Source organism: Triplophysa dalaica, chromosome 10, assembly GCF_015846415.1.
Source record: "Triplophysa dalaica isolate WHDGS20190420 chromosome 10, ASM1584641v1, whole genome shotgun sequence".
In the NCBI taxonomy this organism is placed as follows: domain Eukaryota; kingdom Metazoa; phylum Chordata; class Actinopteri; order Cypriniformes; family Nemacheilidae; genus Triplophysa; species Triplophysa dalaica.
This window is the reverse complement of record NC_079551.1, coordinates 8,262,984-8,289,135: the sequence shown is the minus strand read 5'-3', so window position 1 is coordinate 8,289,135 and position 26,152 is coordinate 8,262,984. Positions and strand designations below refer to the sequence as shown.

The following is a 26,152-nucleotide window of genomic DNA, read 5'->3' as shown; positions in this document are numbered from 1 at the left end:
TAAACTGGCTGGTTTGTGTTTAGAAAATCATCATAAAACATCGGTAAAAAAACTCATATTTGTTTAATTGGCTGCGTTCGCGTCTCTGCGCATGCGCCGTCTGCCATTAGCGTTTCATTCATAAAACAAATACTTAATCGGTGGCGTCAACCTGCGCGTAGTACGACAGATGTTATCCGATAAGGCCTTGTGCATGCGGTCTGTTTATCAAAAGGTCGGTTCTTTTGTGTTTTTTATGTTTATTTCATTCGATTTGTAAATCATTGAAAACTAAAGCCATATATTAATTGTCTTATGTTATATTTGAAGAGAGCTCTGAGCTTTTTTTCTGGTCGAAATTGTTAATGTGATACAGTTCGTTTGTATGTGGTCTATGTAATCTGAAAGCTAAATACAATTAGTCTAATACATGTTTTCCTCAAGATTCATTATGAAAGCAGTATAATATAAGGCCATATTCAATGAACAATATGTGACCCTGGACAACAAAACTAGTCTTATGGGGACATTTTTCGAAATCAATATTTTTATATCATTTGAAAGCTGAACAATTAAGATATCTATTGATGTATATGTTGTTAGGATATGATAATATCTGCCGGAGATATAACTGTTTAAATCTCTGGAATCTGAGGGTGCAAAAGAATCAAAATATTGAGAAAATTGCCTTTGAAGTTGTAAATAAGAGGCACTGTTACTGGTCATCCACTCAAACAAAAATTAAGTATTGATATATTTAGGGCAGGGAATTTCCAAAATATCTTCACGGAACATGATCTTTACTCAATATCCTAATTTTTTTGGCATAAAAGATCCATACAATGTATTTTAGCTTTGACTTAAAATGTCTCCGTGCTACTTAAGACTGGTTTTGTGAAACAGGGTCACATATAGGAACAGGCATAGCCTATCAACTATATCAGCAATGTACAAATGCGGCCCCAGATCTGTCAAGCAAACGACTCAAAGAAAAATAAATATAACATCATTTTAATAAGTTTTATTCTTTCACAAATTCAATAAATGAACAATAGTACAGGTTTACTCAAACTCAGACATCTGCTTAACGGTGTGCAGGACAGCATGTGTTAGATCACTTTAGTTCTCTGGAGACTATTTATAAAGCCTGTGAGAATGTAAGTTCTCTTAAGATCCCTTTAACATTTAAAGAAAACAAGAAATAGAGGTTCAGAGTGCAATGAGCATTCCCTGGAAGAAGAGATTTACATCTCAATGGGACTATCCCTGCAAAATAAAATAAAATCGTGGAATACCCAAAAGCTCTTACACCTGAATATTCTGATAATTTATTTTGGGCAAAGAATTCAAACTAAAAGATGCTTTAATTCATTTGAATATTGTTGATGTTGTTAAATAATTCAACAATTGTAAGTATTTAACTCTGTAATATTTCTTCATTTATTTCCTCATCGTAAATTGTTTCTTTTTATACTCTAAAAACCATCTTGTTAAACTTTTTGTAATAATTTTTTTCTTTCTATTCTTTGGCATAGCAACGGCGTTTCTCACCCCCATGTGGAGGCAGCAGTGGTGTGAACACGACTGCCCACACCCCATTTATCTGTCTCGGGCTGAGCGCAGTTGCCCAGCAGGGGTGCGGCATGCTTTTGTCCCGCAGGTCAGGCTGGGGCAAGAAAAAAGAGTGTGCGGGTGGACAACGTTTGAGAATTGCTCAAGTGCGGATACATATGGGTGACTGTTTTTCCCAAACACCTTTGTGTTAAAGTGACGTCTGATCCCCCTTCGACTTTCCTTTAATGAAGCCCACAGGGCAATAAAACATCAAAGCTCCCAGGGATCAGCTCGCAGGTTGGCCTTTCAAAGTTTGAGAAAGCACGCTCAAAGCTGGCACTGATTTTAACCGGTCGCTTATTTCCTTTTTTCTTTTATATTTTGTCTGCCTTTGCACTCTTTGGAGCTTTTTTGGAGTGCGCAGAGCTTTTTCTTCTTGAGGGAATAAGAACATCTGGGTTTGCAAGAACAGGAGAAAAGTAACAACCTTTGGAGCTCTGCACGTTTCCTGTGTTTTGAGATTTAACTCTCCTCTATGTTTCTGTGCGTTCCTGCTGGGTTTGCAGCTCTGCTTTAGGTAAGACGGCAAACAAACGTGTCAACCCCCTTTTGTTCTTATATTTAACTCTTTTTCTTTCTCTCCCTGTCTGTTTGTTTTTCAGTAATGGTTCTTATTCAGCAGGGGGGCAGTTGAGGGTAGACCCGAGGAGCTGACAGGATTCCTGTTTAGTCCGCACAATCGAGGGGAACTGAGGGCCAACAGCGGATTCAGCTTTAGGTATGTTAACAATGCTCTGCTAGCTTTCTGTTTTGTGTTTTGAAACGATAAAATATAGTAAAGGAGACATTTGAATGCAAATTTCACAATCCCTGCTTTCGCGCGTTGGCTTGTGTTTAACAAGGACAAATGCTGTTTACAAGCTACCAACTTTCTGTGAAAGTCTTCTATTGTTTTAAGAGAATGAAACAGGGGTTGAGAAGTTCCCAATTCTTTGTCTGAACACGTTAGCTTGTGTTTCTTAAGACGAGACTGCGCATGATGTCCAAGTCGATGCTGAGTCATGTTTAAACATGCAGTTTTGGGATGAATGAGTATTGAAGGTTTAATGTTGAATCTGACTTTCCAAACTCGTTTTTTTTCATTACATCTACAAAACAGTTTGGAGGATGAGATCAGATTTGATCAAATTGCATGTTAGTCAAATTAAAGTACTGAAAGCTTTTTTCAATTATTTTGACATTAAAGGGACAGTTCACCCAAAAATGAAAATTCTGTCATCATTTACTCTCAACTGGGTTCCAAACCTGTATTCATTTCTTTGTTTAGTGGAATACAGAAAAAAAGGTGGAATGTCAAAACTGTTATGGGTCACCTTTGACTCCCATAGTATTTATTTTCCCTACTTCGGCAGTAAATGGGGGATGAGATCTGTTTGGTCACTGATATTCCTCCAAATATCTTTCTCTGTGATCAGCAGAACAAAGAAATATATTCAAGTTTGCAACAACCCGAGGGTGAGTAAATGAAGACAGAATTTTCTCCTTTCTCCTTTTTGGGTGAACTGTCCCTTCAAATGTCACTGTGATTCAATGACAAAAGCCTTGTCTGACACCTGTGCTGGTTTTTTTAGCATTTGGCTGCATAGGAAGTTACCAGAAGAAGTGCAGTTCACATGCTCCTTTGATCACTGGTCTGAATTCATTTCCAGGGATTAACCCCTTCATGCCATGCTGTTGCATTTTAGATTGAAAATAAATGCTGTTTGTGTCCGCGTTCGAGGGTTTAATTAAAATTAGGGCTGTCAAACGATTAATCTCATCCAGAATAAAAGTTTGTGTTTACATAATATATGTGTGTGTATTGTGCATATCATTTTTTTATTTATGAAAACATACACAAAACACATACATGCATATATTTAAGAAAAATGTAAAAATGTATATATCATTTCAGTAATTGGTAAATATAAATAAATAGATGTAAATATTTCCTAAATATGTATACCTGTATGTGTATGTGTTTATAAATACAAAATTAATATGTACAGTACACAGACACATATTATGTAAACACAAACTTTTATTCTGGATGAGATTAATCTTTTCACATGGCTACATAATTAAAATGATAACAATTCAATAAAAATGTGAACTATTGTAACATTTGTAGACTAATACTGCACCTTTTGGGAATCATTTGGTTAAAAAGAAACACAAATAAGTTATTGAGCAAGCAGAGAAAAACAATGTTGAGAACTGTCTCTTTGTCTTACTGCAGTTCACAGCGGTAGTTTACAATAATTATATATAAATTGAGCTGTCTGGTATGATTATGTGAGAGATGTCGGTTTGATGTAATTTTGCTTTAACCTATTTAAATATGAGTACATCAAGTAACCTGCAATTTTATGTTCCAAACAGATATGGCGATGTAGAGGCTAAAGTAGCAGTCTGCACCTTTAATATTACAACTAATCCTCTTGTTTCTTGGCTTGTTTTACCTTTAGCTCAGCACATACTAGCTAGAAATGACCGAAAGGCTTGTCTAAAGAACTACCCTTGTGCTAAAATTCCTGTTCTTGTGCCAGCAATCCAACTGAACTTACCGAAAAGATGGCAGTGATTTTTTTTATTTTCACCTTTACCCTGAGTACCCTATGGACACATGCACAAGGTTTGAGTCTGGTTCAGGTAAACGCAGGCCTCCAGGTTGCCAGGGGCCGATCTGTATTCGTCACGCCAGGTGAACTCAAGTTCCGCTCGACGGGGGCGACTGAGGCCTGCAAGGCGGAGGTGGTGGTCACTGAGCCCGTCACACAGAGAGTGGGGAAGCTCACGCCTCAGGTAACAAAACAAATTCAGCTTCAGCAAATTATAACCGTGTAGTATTTACAAAATAAACTATTTAATGTTGTCTTGCAGGTCTTTGATTGTCAGTTCTTACAAGATGAAGTGAAGTATGTTCACAACGGTAGCCCACTATTAGACGAGGACACAGTTATGCTGAGGGTCTACAGGTGAAAATTGCATCGGTATAATCGTTCCTTTCCAACAGAAAAAAGATTGTTCACTCAAATATCTACGTGTCCATAAAAGGGAAGTCAATTAGGTCCATTCTTCAAAATATCTTATTTTGTGTTCTGCTAAAGAAAGTCATACAGAATTGGAATGGCATGAAAGAAATACAATTTTGGAGTGAACTATCCTTTTAAGAACATTTAGCAGTTGTTTTGTCAATTAACAGCTTTTGATTCATGTATTCATAAATCATGAAAGTGTCCTGCTGCAAAAACCATTAAGGTCTAATGTAATTTCCATAACATTCTCTACATTTCTTCTTTGCACACTCAGGTTTACAGACACAGTGACTGTCGTTGAGACTGTTTTGCTTAGGGTCAAGGTTGTGGAACCTAAGAGAAGCTTAATAGAGTTCGGAAGTGTCCCTCTAGTGGTTCCTGAGTTCTACGGGCTCTCCAACACCATTAACAGCAGTGTCCTCAGCTTTAAAACCCAGGCTGGTGTGGTCTGCACCGTCCGTCTTCTTAGCTCAGAGATCAACGTTTCAATGCTCGGTCAACTGGTGGTTGAGGATCACACAATTGTACAGGCGTCTGAGGCTGGACCAAGAATAGGTGTTTGGATTTTGAATACACTTAAAGATTATTTGACTCTTCAGAGACAGTTTGCACAAGAATGAGAACGTGTTCATCATTTACTCACCATCATGTCATTCTTTCTCCTGCAGAACACAAAAGAAGATATTTCGAAGAACGTTGGTAACCTAACAACATTGGCCCCCATTGATTACCATTGTATGAACACAAAACCACCATGACATTTCTCCAAATATCTTCTTTTGTGTTGCACATAAGAAAGAGACATATACAGGTTTGGTCGAAAACATGACTTGATTCTCTTTTAAACATTAGTCCCTTACTGTAGATCTTACCTACCTTTAAACCTTTCAAGGGCGGCATACTGAAACCCCCTGTCCAGGAAACAAGGCATGTGACCACAAAACAAGAGAAGTAGAGTTCTTGAAGACAGATTGTGCGGCGTTTCTCACTTCAGGTCTGAAGTACCAGCACCTCAGCCCTCCATCACCTGAGATCGATTATGTCCCCATCAGGGTGGAGTTTAGGGACCAGTCTACACGAGCTTTGCTGGAGGTAAAATATCACACAAATTCATATCCATATAAGAACATCACACTGAAGGCACTGAATATTCTTCTCCACTGTTTTAGACTGAGAATATCTGGTTACCAGTACTGATTCAGGGGGCCATGCAGAATCAACCGCCTCATGCTGCCTTCATGTCGATGTTCATCCTGGAGGTGGATCAGTTCATCTTGACTCCCATGACGACCGCTGCCCTGGATGCCAAAGATGATGAGACCCCTCAGGCTCAGCTGATCTTTAACGTGACCAAGCCACCAGCCGAAGGATATATAACTAATTTGGATGATCACACCAAAGTCGCCTTCTCCTTCTCATGGCAAGATCTGAATGAGATGAAGATTGCCTATCAGCCACCAAATAATAGCCATACAACCAGGAGAAATTATGAGGTTGGTTTCTTGTGAATAGCTCTTTCTTCTGAGGAACACAAAAGAAGATATTTTGAGAAATATCTTCTGTGGGCCCATACAGTGGAAGTCAGTGGAGAACAATGTTGTTTGTTACCAACATTCTTCAATATATCTTCTTTTGTGTTTTGAAGAAGAGAGAAAGTTAAACAGGTTTGCAATGACACAAGGTTTATTGGGCTAAATATTTCTTTAAATGTATATGTTGTGCAGGTTGAATTCGAAGCCATTGACGGCTCATTTGCGGTAAGCTCTCCAATCCTGATGCACATCTCTATCCGTACTGCAGAGACCAACTCCCCTCGAGTCTCATGGAATATGGGTCAGCAGATTTACTGAATTTGCTGAAATATAATATGTTAAAAATAGAAATGTAGGCTGAGCAACTTGATTCTTACAGGATTGGATCTGTTGGAAGGCCAATCCAGACCCATCACTTGGGAGAACCTACAGATTGCAGATAATGACAACATAGACGCTGTGACACTCATCGCTATGGACGGGCCTCTGAATGGACATTTAAGTGTTAGAGGTAAAAAATGTCTTGCCTTCATTTAATATAATATGCTAAAGACAAAACTCCAATAAGAACTTGAAATTTTACATTCATTGTAAATCCAAACGCAGCTTTTTCATCTTTATTCATCACATGTGCATTTAAAGTAACTTAAATTTTATCAGCATTTGAGTCAAACTTGTAAAGTGCATCCCTGCTTACGATGTGTAAACCAGCTCTTGCCATGTGGGAACCATCTATCATGCAAGAAACATATGTCCGGGTACCCTGCATGAGTTTGCTAATCAAGTGAAAAATGCTTTGGCGACACTTCGCCCATGTCTTTAAAGCGAGACGGCTTTTGGTTCTCACAAACCTTGAATGAAGCAGATTGCAAAGATTTATGGCATTTCATGCCCCTACGCAGAGGCCAGATGTACAACACAAGGTCATTTCATTCCCCACAGACTATTTTAAGCCAGCTTTGTGTACTGGTGACAATCTATGTCTGTATAGCATTTTCAGATGTTTATATTTACAAGCATGTGTGTGAAATGAAGAACCGGGTTCAGATTCAACAGCACTGTATGAAATTAAATCTGTGGTTTGTCGAATGAAACCGTTTTGTTGTAAGGGACTAAATGGGTGATTCCCTGATCAATACCGCCCTCCAGACTTCTCAAACAACTGTTTCCATGTTCAACCAGCAGCTTTTTTTAATTGATGTTTATGGTTTTGAGCTATACGTGATTTGCGATCCCTCTGGTGTAGAACAGAATCAATTCATACCTTTGGCTCCAAATCCACCCGGCCCCTTCCAAAAGCATACGTTAGTTCTTTTTACAATAAAATGTTTGGACCAACATTGAGTTCCGGTCCAGAACAGACGGATCTCTCTTGAGAACCTAGATAAGGATTGGGAATTCCTCACTTGGACATCTAACAAGTGACTCCGACACTTGGGGAAGTTCCCATTCAGGTAGTCCAATGCCTTTGGCCAAATGGAAACATGCCTCTGCTTCTGCCCAATGTCCTCATGTGATGGAGCCTGTTTTTTTTTTGGGCCTGATGCCCACAGCCACCTTTGGGCCCAATTACTTAGTTGTTTCTCCCTTGGACTTGTGGCCCTTTTCCCCCTGATGAAGTTGCTAATTGGGTTTTCTGTGCAACCAGTCATCATTCAATCTGTCTGGTGACCTTGCCCTTCTGTCTCCCTGGCAAGCAGGAGGAGTCCTGCTTCACAGTGCGCGCCAGCCATCGCCTGGGAAGGACGCCATTTTTCTTTTTGTTTTCTGTGTTGGGATGAAGGCAGCGTGCGTGCCCACAGGCGAAAGCGAAACTTATTTTTCGCATTTTCATCCACCCGAAAGAGTGAGATTGCAAACAAGATATAGATAATATACGTAAATAGATGTAGAGGATGTCAATTTAGATATAGATTAATAGATATACATAATATAGGTAAAATAGACAATAGAAATTTAGATTATATAGATATAAAATTATTTAATAGATAAAGATCATATAGATTATACAGATCATACAGAATAGTAGATATACACAATATAAATATAGATTACAGATTTAGCTCAAATATGGATGAAATAGGTAATATAGATGAATATATACTGATAATATATATATATATATATATATATATATATACACACATACACATAATATAGTCATTGATTAAACAACTATATAATATAATAACATAATAAAGAATATTATATAATATATATCATGATATTAATATTGATTAATAGATATAAATAATATTGATTAATAGATATAAATAATATAGATATAGATAAAAGGTCTAGAGTGGGAATTATAGCCACCACTAGCAGTGAGTTTGAGAATTGCAACAAATCTCTCAGTTCTCCGACTACCTCTACCTTTCGAAACATGACAGTGGCCACCACAGTACAAAAAGTTGTCATCAGCTGAGGCAGCGTGTCTTCTGTTGACAAAGGGAATAGATCACGCAGGCATTATAGAGACTATAGAAAGAGCAATGTCTTATTTATTACATAAAGTAAATGGTCTTTGGATTTTAAGTAGAAAAAGAAGGATAAAAGTCAGGACCTGCGTTAATATTATAAAGACTTTCCAGCAGAGACGCATTAGGACCCGCAGTATTAAGGCTTTTAGGGGAGATACTCATAGATATATATGGAGATACTTTCCAGCAGAGAGATGTTGGAGAGAAAGATTGTCTAAAAATCACCCCAGAGGAGGATTCTTTGATTCGCATCAGTATTTGAGTAACATTGGTTTTTCTGTCTGTTAGAACCAAGATACAGTATGTTGTTGTTGTACAATAAGCTGTGAAACTGAGCAGTTTTGAGCGTCCTTGTTTATCTGGAACCAGTGTGCTGCTTGTTTATACTCATGTCGTCTTCGCTTATTTTAGCGTAGGGTAGAGGAAAAACGATTGTCCGTGTATGTAAGGACTGCTGTGTATGTAGATATAAATAGCTTATTCTAAGGTAATACAAACATAACAGTTCAAAGGTCTTTATACACCTCTGAAGAAATAGTTTTGTATATTATATTGCATTTCTGTCAATATATCCCCCTAACAGTCCCACATAACATTTCTCCTTAAAGTATGGGTGATGTAGAGTATTTGCATATAGACAATGTAGATTAACATATATTGCTCATTTAGATGATATACATATGGACGACATAGATAATAAAGATTTAAATTATATAAATATAGATGATATAGACCATAAAGAGTAGATAAATAGACATAGATTATATAGCTGTAGACGATATGGATAGTATAGATTAAGATTATTAGATAGAATTGAACCTAATGTGATCAATTGATCGTCCTAAACTGCAATTAATGAAAATGATCAAATAATCAAATAATTTTTTGAGTAACCGCATTCTTTATTTAAGGTGGCAAAGGTTTCATGTTTAAGGTGAAGGATCTTAGAGAGGGGGTCGTGGTCTATCACCACTCTGACAGCGACACCACCAGGGACTACATCGTCTTCCGCATCACAGATGGCCGCCACAGCATCAGACACAAATTCCCCATCTACGTGCTTCCAAAAGACGACACCCCTCCTTTTCTCATCAATAACGTGGCCTTCGAGGTCCAAGAGGGCGGTTCTGTTCGGGTGGAAGAGTACATGCTAATGGCCTCAGACTTGGATTCCAGCGACGACTATATTCAGTATGAGCTGGTCACTTTACCCAGAGCTGGACAGCTGGTGAAAAAAACGTCTAGACATGAACCAGGTCAGCGGGCTTTATTGCCAGGATGGGGTTTTATTTATCTGTCAATGCAATTAAAATCAGTGTAGTTCAAGTAAAACTAGTTGATTTTAACCGATGTCTTCATGTCAACCAGGTGTCCCAGTAAAGAGTTTCTTACAGAGGGACCTGTTTCAGGGCCTCATCCACTACAGGCATTTAGGGGAGGAAGTGTTTGAAGACTCATTTGATTTCATCCTCTCAGATGCCCATATGCCTCCAAATCTGTCCGACAGACATGTAAGTCCCACCTCACTCAAGTAATAACAAATAACCGGGGACGCACGGAGTTTGTCGGGTGAACGTTGATGTTGTTTATGACTTTGAGAGGTTCCCCCAAGGTGCACTACACAAAAATATGAGCTTTTTGTCTCTACATCTGTAGACGGTGGTGATCCATGTGTTTCCAGTGAAAGACCAGTTGCCTGTGGAAGTTTCTGGAACGGTCCGCTCCATCACTGTAAAAGAAACCGAGGTTGTTTACATCACTCAGAGCCAACTACATTTCAGAGATACAGAGAATCCAGATACGGACCTCATGTATGTGATCACTCGTCCCTGTTTCAGTCCGGGAAACCCTAGGTACAGTATATATTTATTATCTGAATGAGGTTTTGAAAAGTATTCATTTATTTCTAACATAAACCTTCTCCAGACTATCAGATGCAGGCAGGCTGTTTTATACTGACAGCACAAATGCGATGAAAAAAGACGCAATGGTTCCAGTGCTCAAGTCATTCACCCAGGTCTGAAATGTGCACCTGTTATGCATCTTAAATACTTAACATCATTTTGGTGTATGTAAAACCCAGTTAAACGTTAAAAGGTTTTAACCCAGTTAAAAAAAAGGTGCTTCAAAAGGTTCTTCGATGCCATAAAAGAATCTTTTGGTTCCATAAAGAACCTTTAAGATCTGAAGAACCTTTCTGTGTCACAAAAGGGTTTTTGTGGTGAAAGAAGGTTCTTCAGATTATGAAAAAGTAAGAAAGAAATAATTCTCTAAGGAACTATTGACTAAATGGTTCTTTGTGGAACCAAAAATGGTTCTTTGATGTCATCGCTGTAAAGAACCTTTTAAGTGCTTTTATTTTTAAGAGTGTAGTTGATTGCCATCTTCAATGTCTTCCCCAGCATGCAGTGAACCATCACAAAGTCGGTTACATGCCTCCAATAGAGGATATTGGTCCTGACCCCCTCTTTGCACAGTTTGCATTTTCTGTAAGTGACCAGCAGGGCGGCGCTCTCACAGGGATCACTTTCAACATCACAGTAACACCCGTTGACAACCAAGCTCCACAAGTGAGTTGTTCACTATTAAAAGTTTCATCATTGAACAGTATTTCTTGCAAAGCTTTTCATGATCTTATTTCTAACATAACTACAAGTATGAAACGCTGTATTTGTCTCCCAAATTCACAGCTGTTCACTAACTTGCTGAGGGTCGAGGAGGGTGGTGGTAGTTTCTTGATGGGGGAACACCTGTTGGTGCAGGATGTTGACAGTTCAGAAGATCAGCTCAGGGTACACGTGAAGACTCAGCCACAGTATGGAAGAGTGGAGATGCAGGGCATCACACTGATGGAAGGAGACAGCTTTAGTCTGCAGGACCTAAAAGCATTGAGGGTCAGGTAGGACATTAAAAATGCTACAGATGGAGATGATTCGTTCATGGTTTGGCATATAGTTTTGATGGATCAAACCCTTTGAGCAACCAGTTGTACATCCCTTTTTTTATACATTTTTTATGTTTTATGACAAATTACTGGAGGCCCTTTTATGATCTATTAAAAATTGAAATCCCATCTCTGTCATGACAGATATATTCATGATGATTCAGAAACCTTGAAGGATAGCATTGGACTCACCATCACCGATGGAATCAACTCTGCGAATGGAGAGCTTTTAGTTCAGGTATGTTCTTAGTTATCCATCTGTTAATGCAAACAAGTAAAAAAGAATCAAACATACTTTCTATTATAATATATTGTAGATATATTTTTAATAAATACCTTAATACTTCCATATCGTGCTTCCCCTTACCAATTTTCTCAATAAATGTAATGGATTTATTTTTGTATTTAGATCTTGCCTGTGAATGACGAACCCCCAAAATTAGGTTCAGATTTAAGAGCTGAACTGTCATGCAAAGAGGGCGGTCGCGTCCAGATTACGGTTGAGTACATCTCTGCTACAGATGAGGACAGCGAGGATACTCGTCTAACATACATGTTGGCCCGAACACCTGCACGTGGGGTTCTACAGCGAAATGGAGTCACTGTGGACAAGTTCTCTCAGCTGGATGTGCTCAATGGACTCATCTTCTACTTGCACACAGGTTAGGGCAGAACGTGTTACTCCTAAGATTTAAAAACTCTCAAATTAGCATTAATTTTATAAATCAACTCAACAGGGCGGTCACAACATCAGATTTACACAATATTATCACAATATCTATTAAGGTCACATTAATCGCTCTATCGGTCCAGAGCTTGAATTTAGTTTATTTTGTGTTTCTCTTTTTGATTATATTAATAATCATGATTATTAATATCATAGTTACTGTCAATACAGGTATATCCTGGCAACCATACAACTGAATAATAATTTGTATAAAGCTACAGTGAGGAAAATAAGTATTTGAACACCCTGCTATTTTGCATTTTCTCCCACATAGAAATCATGGAGGGGTCTGAAATTGTCATCGTAGGTGCATGTCCACTGTGAGAAACATAATCAAAAAAAAAATCCAGAAATCACAATGTATGATTTTTTTAACTATTTATTTGTATGATACAGCTGCAAATAAGTATTTGAACACCTGAGAAAATCAATGTTAATATTTGGTAAAGTAGCCTTTGTTTGCAATTACAGAGGTCAAACGTTTCCTGTAGTTTTTCACCAGGTTTGCACACACTGCAGGAGGGATTTTGGCCCACTCCTCCACACAGATCTTCTCTAGATCAGTCAGGTTTCTAGTCTGTCGCTGAGAAACACGGAGTTTGAGCTCCCTCCAAAGATTCTCTATTGGGTTTAGGTCTGGAGACTGGCTAGACAACTCCAGAACCTTGATATGCTTCTTACAGAGCCAGTCCTTGGTTATCCTGGCTGTGTGCTTCGGGTCATTGTCATGTTGGAAGACCCAGCCTAGACCCATCTTCAATGCTCTAACTGAGGGAAGGCGGTTGTTCCACAAAATCTCGCAATACATGGCCCCGGTCATCCTCTCCTTAATACACTGCAGTCGTCCTGCACCATGTGCAGAAAAACACCCCCAAAGCATGATGCTACCACCCCCATGCTTCACAGTAGGGATGGTTTTTTTATGGGATGGTACTCATCATTCTTCTTCCTCCAAACACGTTTAGTGGAATTATGACCAAAAAGTTCTATTTTGGTCTCATCTGACCACATGACTTTCTCCCATGACTCTTCTGGATCATCCAAATGGTCATTGGCAAACTTAAGACGGGCCTGGACATGTGCTGGTTTAAGCAGGGGAACCTTCAGTGCCATGCATGATTTCAAACCATGACGTCTTAGTGTATTACCAACAGTAACCTTGGAAACGGTGGTCCCAGCTCTTTTCAGATCATTGACCAGCTCCTCCCATGTAGTTCTGGGCTTATTTCTCACCTTTCTTAGGATCATTGAGACCCCACTAAGTAAGATCTTGCATGGAGCCCCAGTCCGAGGGAGATTGACAGTCATGTTTAGCTTCTTCCATTTTCTAATGATTGCTCCAACAGTGGACCTTTTTTCACCAAGCTGCTTGGCAATTTCCCCGTAGCCCTTTCCAGCCTTGTGGAGGTGTACAATTTTGTCTCTAGTGTCTTTGGAAAGCTCTTTGGTCTTGGCCATGTTAGTAGTTGGATTCTTACTGATTGTATGGGGTGGACAGGTGTCTTTATGCAGCTAACAACCTCAAACAGATGCATCTAATTTAGGATAATAAATGGAGTGGAGGTGGACATTTTAAAGGCAGACTAACAGGTCTTTGAGGGTCAGAATTCCAGCTGATAGACAGGTGTTCAAATACTTATTTGCAGCTGTATCATACAAATAAATAGTTAAAAAATCATACATTGTGATTTCTGTTTTTTTTTTAGATTATGTCTCTCACAGTGGACATGCACCTACGATGACAATTTCAGACCCCTCCATGTTTTCTAAGTGGGAGAACATGCAAAATAGCAGGGTGTTCAAATACTTATTTTCCTCACTGTATATTACTTTGAGACCAATTCAGTTATTCATATTATTACAAATAATATATTTTATTCCTTATGCTGTTTTCAAAGTTTACACCAAACACAAATTAAACGATTTGCTTGAGTAAAATACATACAAATCAATCCAAAGACGCGAATACACATGAGCTCGTGCCAGGCGATGTGAATGATGCAAATCAGCCATGAAAGAGCTTCAAATGCATCTTCCATGGAGGTTAAAAAATTTCAACTCGAGCGAGAAATTTGCCTAAATAGCTCATTGACACCTACTGTTTGATTTCACTCACGCGAAAATAAAGAACTTTTCTAACTTATGCTGTGTTGACACCAAACACGTGTGAACACACTCCCCATTGCGTGATGTTTTTTGCGTAACTCACGCGAAAATAACGAGCTTTTCTAACTTATGCTGTGTTTACACCAAACACAAGTAATCGCTTTCCACACTCTTTGTTACTAACATTTGGTGTGAACATAAGTTTGCAAACCCACTTGAATCTTGTTTGAAAAATTCTGCAATGCTTGGCCTAAAGTCGTACCGTTTTATTTAACCACAGAATTATATATATAATAATAGATTGGGAATGTTATGAATAATTACAGCTCTCCAATACACTTCCCTCATTCAATAGGTGGTGAGATTGGTCCAGATCCTGTGTCAGACACAGTTACGCTCATAGTGTCTGATGGAGAGGCTGGAATAATGGATGGCTGTTGTCCCGAGGATGCTCTACCCCCACCAGTCCCCCTGCACGGGACACTTCCGGTCTATGACCTCAACATCACAGTGATGCCTGTCAACAATCAGATCCCTGCCATAACACTGGGTAAACATCTACTATAGGGTCTGTAGTTGTCTTGGGGACAAAAAGAGACAATATGCTTTCATGTGTTTGCATTGTGCTGAATGGATTAAACCGCACACACTCTCGAATTAATCGCCGAAGCATTTGGCAAAGATGTAATTACTCCATCCTGATGACAATCCGCTTAGGTAATCTAGCAACCAGGACATGTCTGTGCTATAGGCAGGTGATGGACCGCAGCTTGGTGAATCGCTTAATCGCCGTACCGCATGCAGCCAGCTCAGGGAGCCACACTAAAAAAAGCATTTCGATCCAAGAAATGGTAGTCAAGACGTCTCCTTAGCGCTATGGCCAAGATGAGGGATTTAAGGATAAATCCCAGGCCTGAAATTTTACTTTGCAGTTATCAATGCAGAACAGTGACCAGAGCGAAACAATAAGCGAATGACGGTGGCCTGGTACCGGGAATGCTTGTCGGGAGGTAGGCACACACGCCAGCTGGTTAAGATTGAAGCACAGTAGTTGTGGTTAAACAGCACAAGAAGAAAAATATACACATTCCCATGAGAGCAAGTGGACACAAAAGAAAGACGATAAACGACAAGCTACCCATTGTGTCTTCCATCCCTATATTTTCCTCATTCAGTCCCAATTGTCATCTCTAATTCGGTTAATCCTTAAAAAAAAGCAAGATTCTTCAGCATTTATCTCGCATGGTCTGCGAGAAAATGTCGGCATGTAATTAATTTGCATTGAATAAAGGCTGGCACTTTTTCTACAGACTGCTGGTCATTAAGTTCTCTCCGTATTTGAGGGCTCCAACCAACCACAACCTCACCAGAGCCCATTCTGCATTCATTATTTATCAGTGCAGTAAATGGTAGCAGATGCCAGTAAGCAATGGCATGATGGCTTTATCAACACCCAGGTGGCAGCGTGCTGGCCGACAGCCGAGAGAGAGAGCGGAGTGTGTTAGTGGGGTGGCATATCAGGCTTGAGGAAAGGAACCGCCTGAAAATGAAAGAAAAACATTGGGACTTGTGCAAGTGAAAAAATAAGCATCGTTCTGTGATGGCACTGTTCTTTTTCTTCTTTCCATCAGGTGGTATGTTTCTGGTAGATGAGGGTTCCAGTGCATGTTTGTGTGGGGGGGTGTTGGAGGCCACTGATCCTGACACTCATCCGGATCAACTCCTCTTTCACTTGGTTACCCCACCGCAATATGGATTCCTGGAGAACGTTCTCCCGTCTCCTGGATTTGAGAAAAGCAATGCTGGACTCAGAGTTGGTCAGTAGCATTCACAAGGCTTTCTGAATGTAAATTTGCTGGTTCTACACTGCAAGAAAGAAGTTCCTTTTTGGCAGAGTAGAACAGCATTTGTCAGGATATTTTTTTAAATGAACTTAAAATAAAATATATTCTCTTAAAACATGCAGTTATTTTAAAGTATTGAATCAAAGATCTCAACTTTAATTTAACTGCTAATATTTAATCTGTTTATTCTACAACCTTTAATTTTAGCCCACTAAGTCAATTTTTATGAATAAAGTTTCTTTTAGCCAGCTTCACCTCAGCTCAGGGTTTATCAACTACGTCCAGTCATTAAACCACGGCGTGGAGCCTACAGCCGATTTCTTCACAATCAGCATCAGTGATGGGATTCAGAGATCTGCACCATTGCCCTTCTACATCATCATCAACCCTGCCAACGATGAAGTCCCATCACTGCTGCTCGGCAACTTCTCAGTAAGGCTTGCTTTTATACACACTAGCTGTCTGGTATCGGACTTGATTTATCAATAAACAAACTATTTTCTTCAATAGGTCATGGAAGGAGGGATGAAGGACCTCAGTCCTGATATTCTAAACGCAGTGGATGTTGATATCCCAGTAGAAACACTTACAATCACCATCCTGGTTCCCCCCGCCCATGGAACCCTGCTCAATGCCATATATGGTCATGAGATGAGTCGTTACAAAAGCTTGAGCCCCGGGGACCTAAACCGAACGTTGGCGGTCCTTTCTTTTACTATGCAGGAGCTACAACAAGGTCAGTTCTTAAACCAGTGATCAAATGTTTTCCCAGTGTGATTCTTCTTGGGTATCCGCTTGTTAGAGTTTGAGAGGACAGTGTCCCTTCTGTGGACCAACCACCCTTGTGTGCCTTCCAGAGGGCACTGGCTTGTTATCACTATGGGTATCCAGGCTTGCAGAACAGATGTTGCAGGAGACAAAGGTCACAGATTGCCTGCGGTGCTCTTGCTTCATCTGCAAAGTCGCTGCGACTGCTCCCTGCGCGGCTAAGTCGCGGCCGCTGTGCACGTGGTACTTGGCGACCGCACAGCTTTGCTTGTTAGCGAGTGATAAAGAGCCTTTGAAACATGGGTGACTAGGTCATTGACGAAAGGGGGAGCGTTCACAGATGAACTTGTAGATTTAAATACAAAAGTTTTTGAGAGTTAGCGACGTAGGTCAAAGGCAGCTATCGAGGAGCTAGCCTAGTGATCACTTTAAATCGCTATCAAATAACTTTCTTTGTTCTGCTGTGATCTATAGGAATGAAGATCATGTATATGCACGATGACACGGAAACCCTCAAGGACGCTTTCACCATACAGCTGACAGATGGTGGGCACACAGTCCAGAGGACTGCGTGCGTTCGCATCATACCAGTCAATGATGAAAAGCCACGGCTACTAAAGTAAGGACGCCCTGGGACAAATTCAGAGCCAAAAAGGCGGATGAAAGCGGGAATGTGTTGGGGGTTTTAGTGGGGGACACTGGACAGAAGCTCATCTTGGATAAGTTTTAGAGAAGGGGGTCAATACAACCTGTACTGCACATGTGGCTGGAGAATGTGTGTCCCTGATGGAGTAACTGAGAATTATGTTACATCCTTGAGTAAATCGCTCATTTCTATTCTGTCCTTTTCACTCAGATCAGCAGGATTTGTATTTACACCCTCCACCGGATAAGGGTGTACATGTAAGCTCCACAACAGCAGAATTAATGTGTGTTTTTGGCATAGCCTGCTTCCTTGTTGAGGTGTCCTCACGGACAGGCCGGTCCTGGTTGCTTTTCTAGATGTGAATACATTTTTATTTATTTAGGATTCACTGTAGCATAGAGACTTGGCATGGGTGGGTTAAATGTCCAAAGCGTCTTGATCTCTGTGCTCAGAAATGCAGGTGTTGAGGTCCAAACTTTGGAGAAAAAAGTCATCTCTAGTGTGGTGCTAGAAGCAGAGGACCACGACTCTCCAAACAACCAACTTTTCTTTATACTCAACGCAGGTCCTAGATTTGGCCTTCTACAACTATTGGTTAGTGAGATGTAAAGTCCTCAATGTGATATGCAGTGTATTTGTAAGAGCCATCATTGTTTATGTAATGATGCATGTTTTATGTGATCTCCAGACAGAAGAAGGATGGATAGATCTGAGTCCAGGTCAGAATTTCACCCAGGAGGATGTGGAGATGAACCGCCTCCGGTACACTCACACTAAAATCGTTGGCTTCAAAGGTCACGATAGGCTTCAATTTGTTCTCAGTGATGGGGAAAACACATCACCTCCGCAGACTTTCTTCATCTCGGTTCGCATCGTTCAAAAAGGTGAGTTTTTGATCAGAGGGTTTCATTAAAATGAAGGTGAAATACTGAAAAAAGCATTTTACCTCCTCCCACATTTATTTATAATGTTGTCCACTCAGTCCAAGGAAAACAACTTTGTTGACAGATTAAATCTGTACATGCATAATTAAAAGCACTGGCACTCCCTATGGCTAAAATGACTTTGCCAGTTGGGTGAACATGGAAGGATGGCAGCCATTGTCCTCTTGGCTCTGTTCTGACTTCTCCTGTAGGAACAGAGGTGAGAACGTTCTGGCGTGTAGGATGGGCCGCCTTTAAATGCCCAGCGTGAATTATTAACAGAGCAGAGGCCAAACATCTGCAGTCCTAGATCCCAGCACTGTCCCTTCTGCCACAACTAATTCTCTCATGTCAGCAAGCTTATCTGCACACACACTCATGTGGAAGAAAGAAGCGATTCGATATTGCGAATAGTGCTTTTGCAGTACAAGCATTGCTACAACCCAGTTTACTTGCTGCACACAGGCGACATCGCTCTCATCACTAAACCTGTAACCCTGATGGAGGGAGAGAGAGTTACCCTCACCACTGATATTCTGATGGTCACAGACGGTGGAAGTGCATCAGATGAGCTCATATATACTGTATCGGTTCTACCTGCTCACGGACACCTGCACATGGTCCAGACTCCTGGGGTTCCCGTGTTATCTTTCACCCAGATGGATGTGGCTGCCAACCGGATGTGCTACACACATGACAACAGCCGCTTCGCTGACCGCGATTCTTTCAGGTCAGTGATTTTCATTGTTGTTTTGTTAATCATAACAAGTCTAATCTTGTTTTACTGCTTTTTACATTCATATAATTTATTAGTATAAAAATTGTTAATCATTATATCAATTCAGAAAAGCAAAGTCTAATAAAGTAACACATGTACAATAATGTATTTTATAATAGGTGATATGATGGGAGTTTTAAAACCGTATCAAACTCTTTTCTTTAAAATTCTTTATGCTGCCCCACTCCAGTCATTTCAATACAAAATTAGGGATGATGTAAAAACAAGAGACGGATCACTTTTGCTTCGTCCGCATGCTTTTCTGGGCCAATTTGGCAACTGCTTACTTCAATCAGTGTGTACAGTTGACCTGCGCCGTCTCATGTGAATCTATAACCGGGTTTGTCACCCAAAACTCTGGCTTGCTTTCCTCATTGGGTCATCTGGGAGCAAACAAACCTTCCCGAGCCAAGCCTGACTAGAGGCGGGCGGTCCTTCGAAGAGAGTATAGACCACTCTGTGCCAACGGCACAGCGTGGTGCTGGTATGGGGGCCAACCGCAGCGTGTGGACACAAGGCCGCGGTACTTTTTCACATTGCAAATACAATGGTTCATTTTTTAGCTTTTTTTAAATTCAAAGCAAAAACAGGGAGGCGCTATCTAACACCTCAGCGATACACCTACGTGTCATACTCCGACAGCGAGGTTAAAAAAAGAAGACATCTTTGCGTCTCCCATTGCTCTGCCATGACAGCTGATGATAAATGGCCATTATTAAGAAAGTAATAACTCGCCCTGGCATTGGTTGTATGCCTCTAAGAGATGCTGTCCAGAGACGGGATCCCAGGGCACAATTACTGTACCAAGCAAATACGGGACAATGGCAATGCCAGATGTTGCACCAGTCTGGCTGCGAGAGTGGACCTGCGTGCCGGTTGCGAGTCTAGTGCGAGGTGGCAGTCGTGTTGTTTACCATGGCTGGCAATTATCAGCTCCAGGGCAATCTGTGTTGGGTGGCAGATTGCCTTGGCAGAGGGTGGAACGGGGGACTCAGCCTGGCTTGTACCCCTCCTTGTCGTCTTTTCTGCTCGAATATGTCAACCATGTTGGATGACGATTGGAGCTCTTTGACTGACAAGCCTAAAAACAAAGCAATACACATGTTTTTTAGAGTGATCACAATTTATTCTCTCATACAGCTTTGTAGTCACCAATGGCGTGACCTCCAGAAGTGGCAGCGTTCTGTTCATCGTGGAGCACAGTGACCGTATCCCTCCCACCCTGAACATTAACAAAGGCCTTCAGCTCACAGAGGGCACTGTGGAGATCATATCGCATGACCACTTGAAACTGACTGATCCAGACACGGTTCTGGACAACCTCACCTATATCGTTACTCAAGGCCCACAATATGGGAAGTTGCTCTTGAGAGGATTTCCCCTTTCAAAGCCACGTTTCACGCAAGCGGACATTAACAACATGGATCTAGCTTACCACCATCTGAACGGGCGAGCTAAGATTGACAGGTTCACCTTTCAACCCACTGATGGATCTAACACGGGTTATTTGGAGTATGGACAGCTGAAGAGAGAGCCTGCTGTGTTCACTATACAGGTAGGATGTTATTCCATCTAAGGACGTTCAATCACAAGAAATGAGTAAAAGTCATTAATCTAAATGTAATCCTTGGAGAGATCATATTTACATTTAGACATTTAGCAGACGCTTTTATCCAAATCGACTTACACGTTGGGTAAACAATGGAAGCAATTGAGTCAAACTTTAGGACAAGAAAAAACATAAGAGCAATAAAAACATGTCTCACAAAGCCTACTATAGTGTACAGAGCCAAGTTTAGTTTATCTCAGCAAGCTTTTTTCCAGAAATAAACTGTCTTGCATTTACTCATGTCGCGTCATTACAAACCTGTATGACTTTATTTCAATGGGTTCCTATATTGTTTGGTTACAAAATGTATTCTTTTGTGTTTACCTGAAGCAAACAAGTCATACAAGTTTGGATTGACGTGAAGGTAAATAAATGATGTCAGAATTGTCATTTTTGGCTGAACTATCCCTTTAAAAAACTGTACTCATCCTTAAAATGTTCATTTCGTGGAAATCAACGAAGTACAAATCAGGTGATCTACTGTTTTTTTAAACGAATTGAAAATTTAAATATTTGATCTGAATAAGAACAAAAACATACAATGTTAATAGTTACCACAGTTATGTTATTATTATTGATTTAAGTACAACAATACCGTTGAAGCGTCATTTGTTCTCTTTACATCTGCTTTCAAGGCCAAAAATGGCAAATCCAAATTGCCATTGTTTTATTACGTTTTACGTCCAAAGTTAAACAATAATCGTTTACCAAGTCATGTTTACAAGTACGATTAAAATGTGGAAAAAGCATAAAAGATAGACATACAGTAGTAACTAGAGCTAGAAGCTAGAAAGTTAGTCTGTCACCCACAGTCATTTTTTGTATTATGGTTGACTAATAATCATCCTTTAGTTTTAGTCTAGATAACGTAACTGTCATGTAAACAGCTACAAACTGAGCACTACAGGAGATCAACGGGTTAGCATAGAGGTCCCTATTGGATTGCATATTAAACGGAGAGCTGCGGATGGCCAGGTGCTCGCACAGGTCCGCTGCTGTTCACCGAATCAACCGTCGCTCTCTCGAGGCCTCTATCCACATTTAATATTCCGTTTAAGCGGTCAGCGAGGCGGCAAACGTGCTGGCTGCACTTCCTGCCCTGTGCCTCAGAGAAAACACCGTTGATCCCTGCACAGGTGAATCGGCCCAAAACTTTGGTTTTCGTGCCCGCGGGGGCGCACACCGATGGTTGAAGCTGCGTGTTACTTGGGCCAAAAACATGCAACCTCTTGAGACACCGGTGTGCCATAAATGATATATAGGCCCTATTTATCTCTTCATACTTTGTAATCTTCATACTTCATACTTTAAATAAAAAATATTTTTTTTGAAAGTAGGATTGCGTTTTTCTGGTGGGCAATACATGTTTTGCATCATAAAAAAATATTTATTTTAAAACATTTTATTAATTCTGTTAGTAATATTATGTTGATTTAATTTATTATTAAAAAAAATGTTTTTTTAATAAAAAAACTAATATAATGCACTGAGAAAATCTTTTAGTCATTTTACTGTTAATGAAACTAAAATTAATATACATGTTTTGATTGCATTATATTTATTGTTTTGGGAAAAAATGATTGGATGGGCTCGATAGATAGATGTAACTATTTACTATATAAAACTGTATTTTTACTGTTTAAGAAAAGATATGGTAAAGTATATGAATTCTAAAATGTTCAAATTTCATACATTTTTAACATTTATAGTAAGCAGTGACTCCAATGAACATTTCTCCATATGTAACACTGTAATGCTTCCCTCTAGTGGTAATGTTGCATGAATGCACTTTAAATGTCTTCGCCCTTCAGGGGACACTACTAACCTATGCCATCATTTTCATCTTTACAGGTTGAGATATTGGACAAGACATCACCCAATATTGTAAACAAAGGGATTCCAAGTACTGTGCAGAGTATTCAAGACGGCAAACAAGGCATCTACATCACTTCTAAAGAACTTCAAGCCACCGACCCAGACAGCCCCGACGACACACTTGAGTTCACAATACTGAGGCCTCCACATTTCGGTTACTTTGAGAATGCCCTCACAGGCAAGTGCATGGGTGGCTGATGGACCGTCACTGTAAAATACACATATATCAGGTATAATGGTGGTGTAAAAATAACCGTTGTTGCTTTATAGGTGCCTACATCAAAGGGCGCTTCACGCAGAAGGATGTGAACCAGAAGGCAGTGCGCTATGTCGTACCTGTGGACATGGAAGTGACATCAGACAGCTATGAGTTCCAAATTACAGATCCAGCAGGAAACACGATGCTTCCTGAAGTGTACGTCACCTCGTTGCACATAAATTACATTTCTAAAAAGTACCTACAAAGTATATCGAAAGTATACTTTCCTATATTAAGTTCAAAACAAGTAAACAAATACTTGAGACCATTTTTCCTAAGGTATTCCCATGTGGTCTGTTGGGCCCAATGTGATTTTGCCCTTTTCAATTACCAACACAGGATGGAACTCAGGTGGTCCCGTGTGGAGCTATCTGCTTCCTGTTATCGCGTTTGTGAGAACGCAGGCACTCTCGGTGTGCAGGTGGTACGCAGTGGGAACAGCGTAGATCCAGCGTACGTCGGCATACAGGTGTGGTTTATTGTTTTAAAACGGCATTGGCGTGTCACATGCATCTATAGTTGCACTGACAGAATTGATCTTTTCAAAAATGTTATCACACAGGTGGAAGAGGGCACGGCCAAGATTGGGAAAGACTTTACTCACAGTTCGGCCAGTCTTATACAGTTTGATCCAGGTGGTTATCTCATTCATTTTCCATTTAGCCTACTAAGATTTGATGCATGTTGAATATGTTGTATGTGCACATTGTATATGCACTAGGTGTGCACGTCAAAATGTGGAACATCCACCTCAAAGATGACGGTTTGGAGGAGAACCATGAGAAATTTGAGGTGATTCTAAAAGCTCCAAAAAACACAGTTTTGGGACAAAGGAACAAGGCCACAGTTGAGATTGTGGATCCTAGAAACGGTAAAATCTGACCTTCATCATTCCCATGTCACATGGTCTATATACATATCAACTGAGAATATTACTTCCAGGCATGTGTAATAAAGATGATCTTATTGTTGAAGAAGATGACACAGAACATCCTTTTCTAAGACCACCAAACGTCCAAGAGCCTGAACCAGCACTGGTTGAGGAATTCACTCCAGACCCAAGAACCAGGATCTTCTGGGACAACTATCCGCAGAGAGGGGACGTCCCATATCGTACCCACTTTAACCATTTCGGTGAAGGAGAAGCTCGGGAACAGACTTTTCACAGTCAGAGACAGCTGAGGGTTCTGGATAGAAACAGACACAGAGTGAGACAGCAGCCACACATGTGACATTTACTTCATTGTGTGTCAATAAACACTGTGTTCATTTTAGTGTGATTGTGGTTTTAGGTGCCAGAGGTGGATAACAGAAATCAAGAAAGGGTTTGGACGGTAGGGTTTTCATTCATGTTTTAAATAGTGTAACAGTTCAGAAATACAACATGACAAATTCATATCCTTTTTAGTTTCATGGGCTTTTCCCAGTGAGACAAGAGGAAAAGGCGCCCATTCCTCGTGTCCATTCTGAACTGGAGATCACTCCAATCTGGTCCTGGTCTGGATATTCTGCTGATTCGGAATCAGTCGAGACCCCTCAGAGGGACTCGGCATCATTTGTAATGAATTCAGGAGTGCAACAACACAAGGTATGCTGTCTTAATAATTCAGCCAATATTCATGAGAATGTTTGGGTTAAAGGAAAAGTAGACCTCAAATTGTGTTATTTTTTATTCACCGACATGAGGTTCAACATGTTTTAAGACCTCCCAGCATTTTGGAACACAAAGAAAAGTTGTTTTAGGTAGCATTCGAGAGATTTCCAGGCCTCCTCATAGACATCATGGTTATAGTTGTTGTCAAGGTCCGACGAGAATACTTTGTGCACAATCATAACGACTTTAATCGATATATTCTCCTCTGTTTTGTCAGTCTATGGTGCAGGTTCACGAGAGCACTTTGATGCATTCGCATTCGGTTTGAGAATATATTGATTAAAGTCGTTATTTTGGGGGGGTCGCTTACAAAAAATTCAATTTAGCCACTATGAGTGGTTGGATCAATTTAACAATGTCTTTAGTACTTTTCTGGACTTGATAACAACTATAACCATGATGTCTATGAGGAGGACTGGAAATCTCTCGGATGTCATGAAAATATCTTTATTTGTGTTCCAAGGACGCCGGGAGATCTTAAAACGTGTTGAACATCACGTGGGGGAATAAAAAATAACACAATTTTGATGTGAACTTTTCCTTCAAATACTTTTTTTTTATACAAGAATGTATTAAACTGGAATAAATGTTATATATTTTTTCTTGAAGTCTGAGAAGTCTGTTAGTATTGGTTGTCCAAATGGCTGGACTCACCATCGGAGAAACTGCTACATTTTGGGCCCAGGTATTGCTAGCTGGAGCAGCGCGCAACATGCTTGTATGCTGTAAGTTACACCTTTTGATTGTAAAGGATCATTTCCGGTATAAATATTTGCATATTTATAGACTTCATCTTTTCCATCTCTAAATTAGGCTTGAAAGTCACTTGACAGGTGTTCACTCCAAGACTGACATGAAGTGGATGTGGAAGTTTGCGGGAAAGCAAGCATACTGGATCGGTAAGATTATTTATCATCTGAAATGTTTATGTGCTGTAATATAGCATTTATTTTCCTTTAATTAAGAATGCTTTGATGTTATTTATGCAGGACTCACAGGCAGTCATAAAAAGTGGTCTTGGACTGATGGCAGACCTCTGAGATTCTCAAAACTCAAGAAGGGAGCAGGGACCAACCATCAGGATCCCCACAACTCGACTGCCACCTGTGTTTTGGTCCAAAGTCAGAAGATGTGGATCCCAAAAAGCTGTATTGACGGATCAGAACACAGATACATTTGTTCAGCACCTGCACAAATCAGTTAAAACATATATTTAAGTTATAATTGTCATTTTTGTATTGATTTGAAATACATTAAAATGTGTTACTGAAGCAAAACAAAGTTTTTTTGTAATGGATGCTTTCTTTTGTGGTTAAATGTCATATAAAATTGTGATAATAGAATAAAAAACATAAAAAACAAAAAATGTTATTTATTTGCGCACGTTTGCATAC

The 26,152-nt window shown here is 40.0% G+C and overlaps 1 protein-coding gene across 8 annotated transcripts; it reads left to right on the top strand.

The window, feature by feature from the left end:
- The first annotated feature begins 1,559 nt into the window (after window positions 1-1,559).
- frem1b (Fras1 related extracellular matrix 1b) lies at window positions 1,560-26,047 on the top strand. 8 transcript variants are annotated; one of them, XM_056759950.1, is made up of 38 exons: window positions 1,560-1,830; window positions 1,940-2,110; window positions 2,196-2,311; window positions 4,041-4,377; window positions 4,456-4,550; window positions 4,885-5,165; window positions 5,503-5,702; window positions 5,780-6,103; window positions 6,335-6,443; window positions 6,522-6,653; window positions 9,537-9,881; window positions 9,994-10,136; window positions 10,282-10,478; window positions 10,552-10,642; window positions 11,028-11,195; window positions 11,316-11,524; window positions 11,714-11,807; window positions 11,979-12,231; window positions 14,758-14,952; window positions 16,034-16,219; window positions 16,482-16,678; window positions 16,757-16,982; window positions 17,489-17,633; window positions 18,113-18,254; window positions 18,349-18,544; window positions 19,049-19,313; window positions 20,502-20,916; window positions 22,822-23,023; window positions 23,116-23,260; window positions 23,444-23,573; window positions 23,667-23,739; window positions 23,826-23,975; window positions 24,047-24,312; window positions 24,397-24,438; window positions 24,513-24,692; window positions 25,368-25,483; window positions 25,572-25,657; window positions 25,748-26,047. In XM_056759950.1, exons 4-38 carry the CDS (start codon window positions 4,147-4,149, stop codon window positions 25,960-25,962), a joined length of 6,444 nt encoding a protein of 2,147 aa, XP_056615928.1. In that variant the 5' UTR covers window positions 1,560-1,830; window positions 1,940-2,110; window positions 2,196-2,311; window positions 4,041-4,146; the 3' UTR covers window positions 25,963-26,047. The 8 variants fall into 8 exon arrangements, with proteins under 8 accessions (XP_056615928.1, XP_056615930.1, XP_056615929.1 ...); XM_056759952.1 differs by having other exon boundaries at window positions 1,560-2,110; window positions 2,216-2,311; window positions 4,122-4,377; XM_056759951.1 differs by having other exon boundaries at window positions 1,560-2,110; window positions 4,122-4,377.
- Window positions 26,048-26,152: the final 105 nt, after the last annotated feature.

Bases quoted from the DNA above. Each gene is read 5' to 3' on its own strand.
- frem1b (XM_056759950.1), top strand. From the start codon at position 4,147: ATGGCAGTGATTTTTTTTATTTTCACCTTTACCCTGAGTACCCTATGG. The intron at 12,232-14,757 runs GTTAGGGCAGAA...CTCATTCAATAG, and splicing joins CATCTTCTACTTGCACACAG to GTGGTGAGATTGGTCCAGAT. The intron at 23,976-24,046 runs GTAAAATCTGAC...TATTACTTCCAG, and splicing joins GATTGTGGATCCTAGAAACG to GCATGTGTAATAAAGATGAT.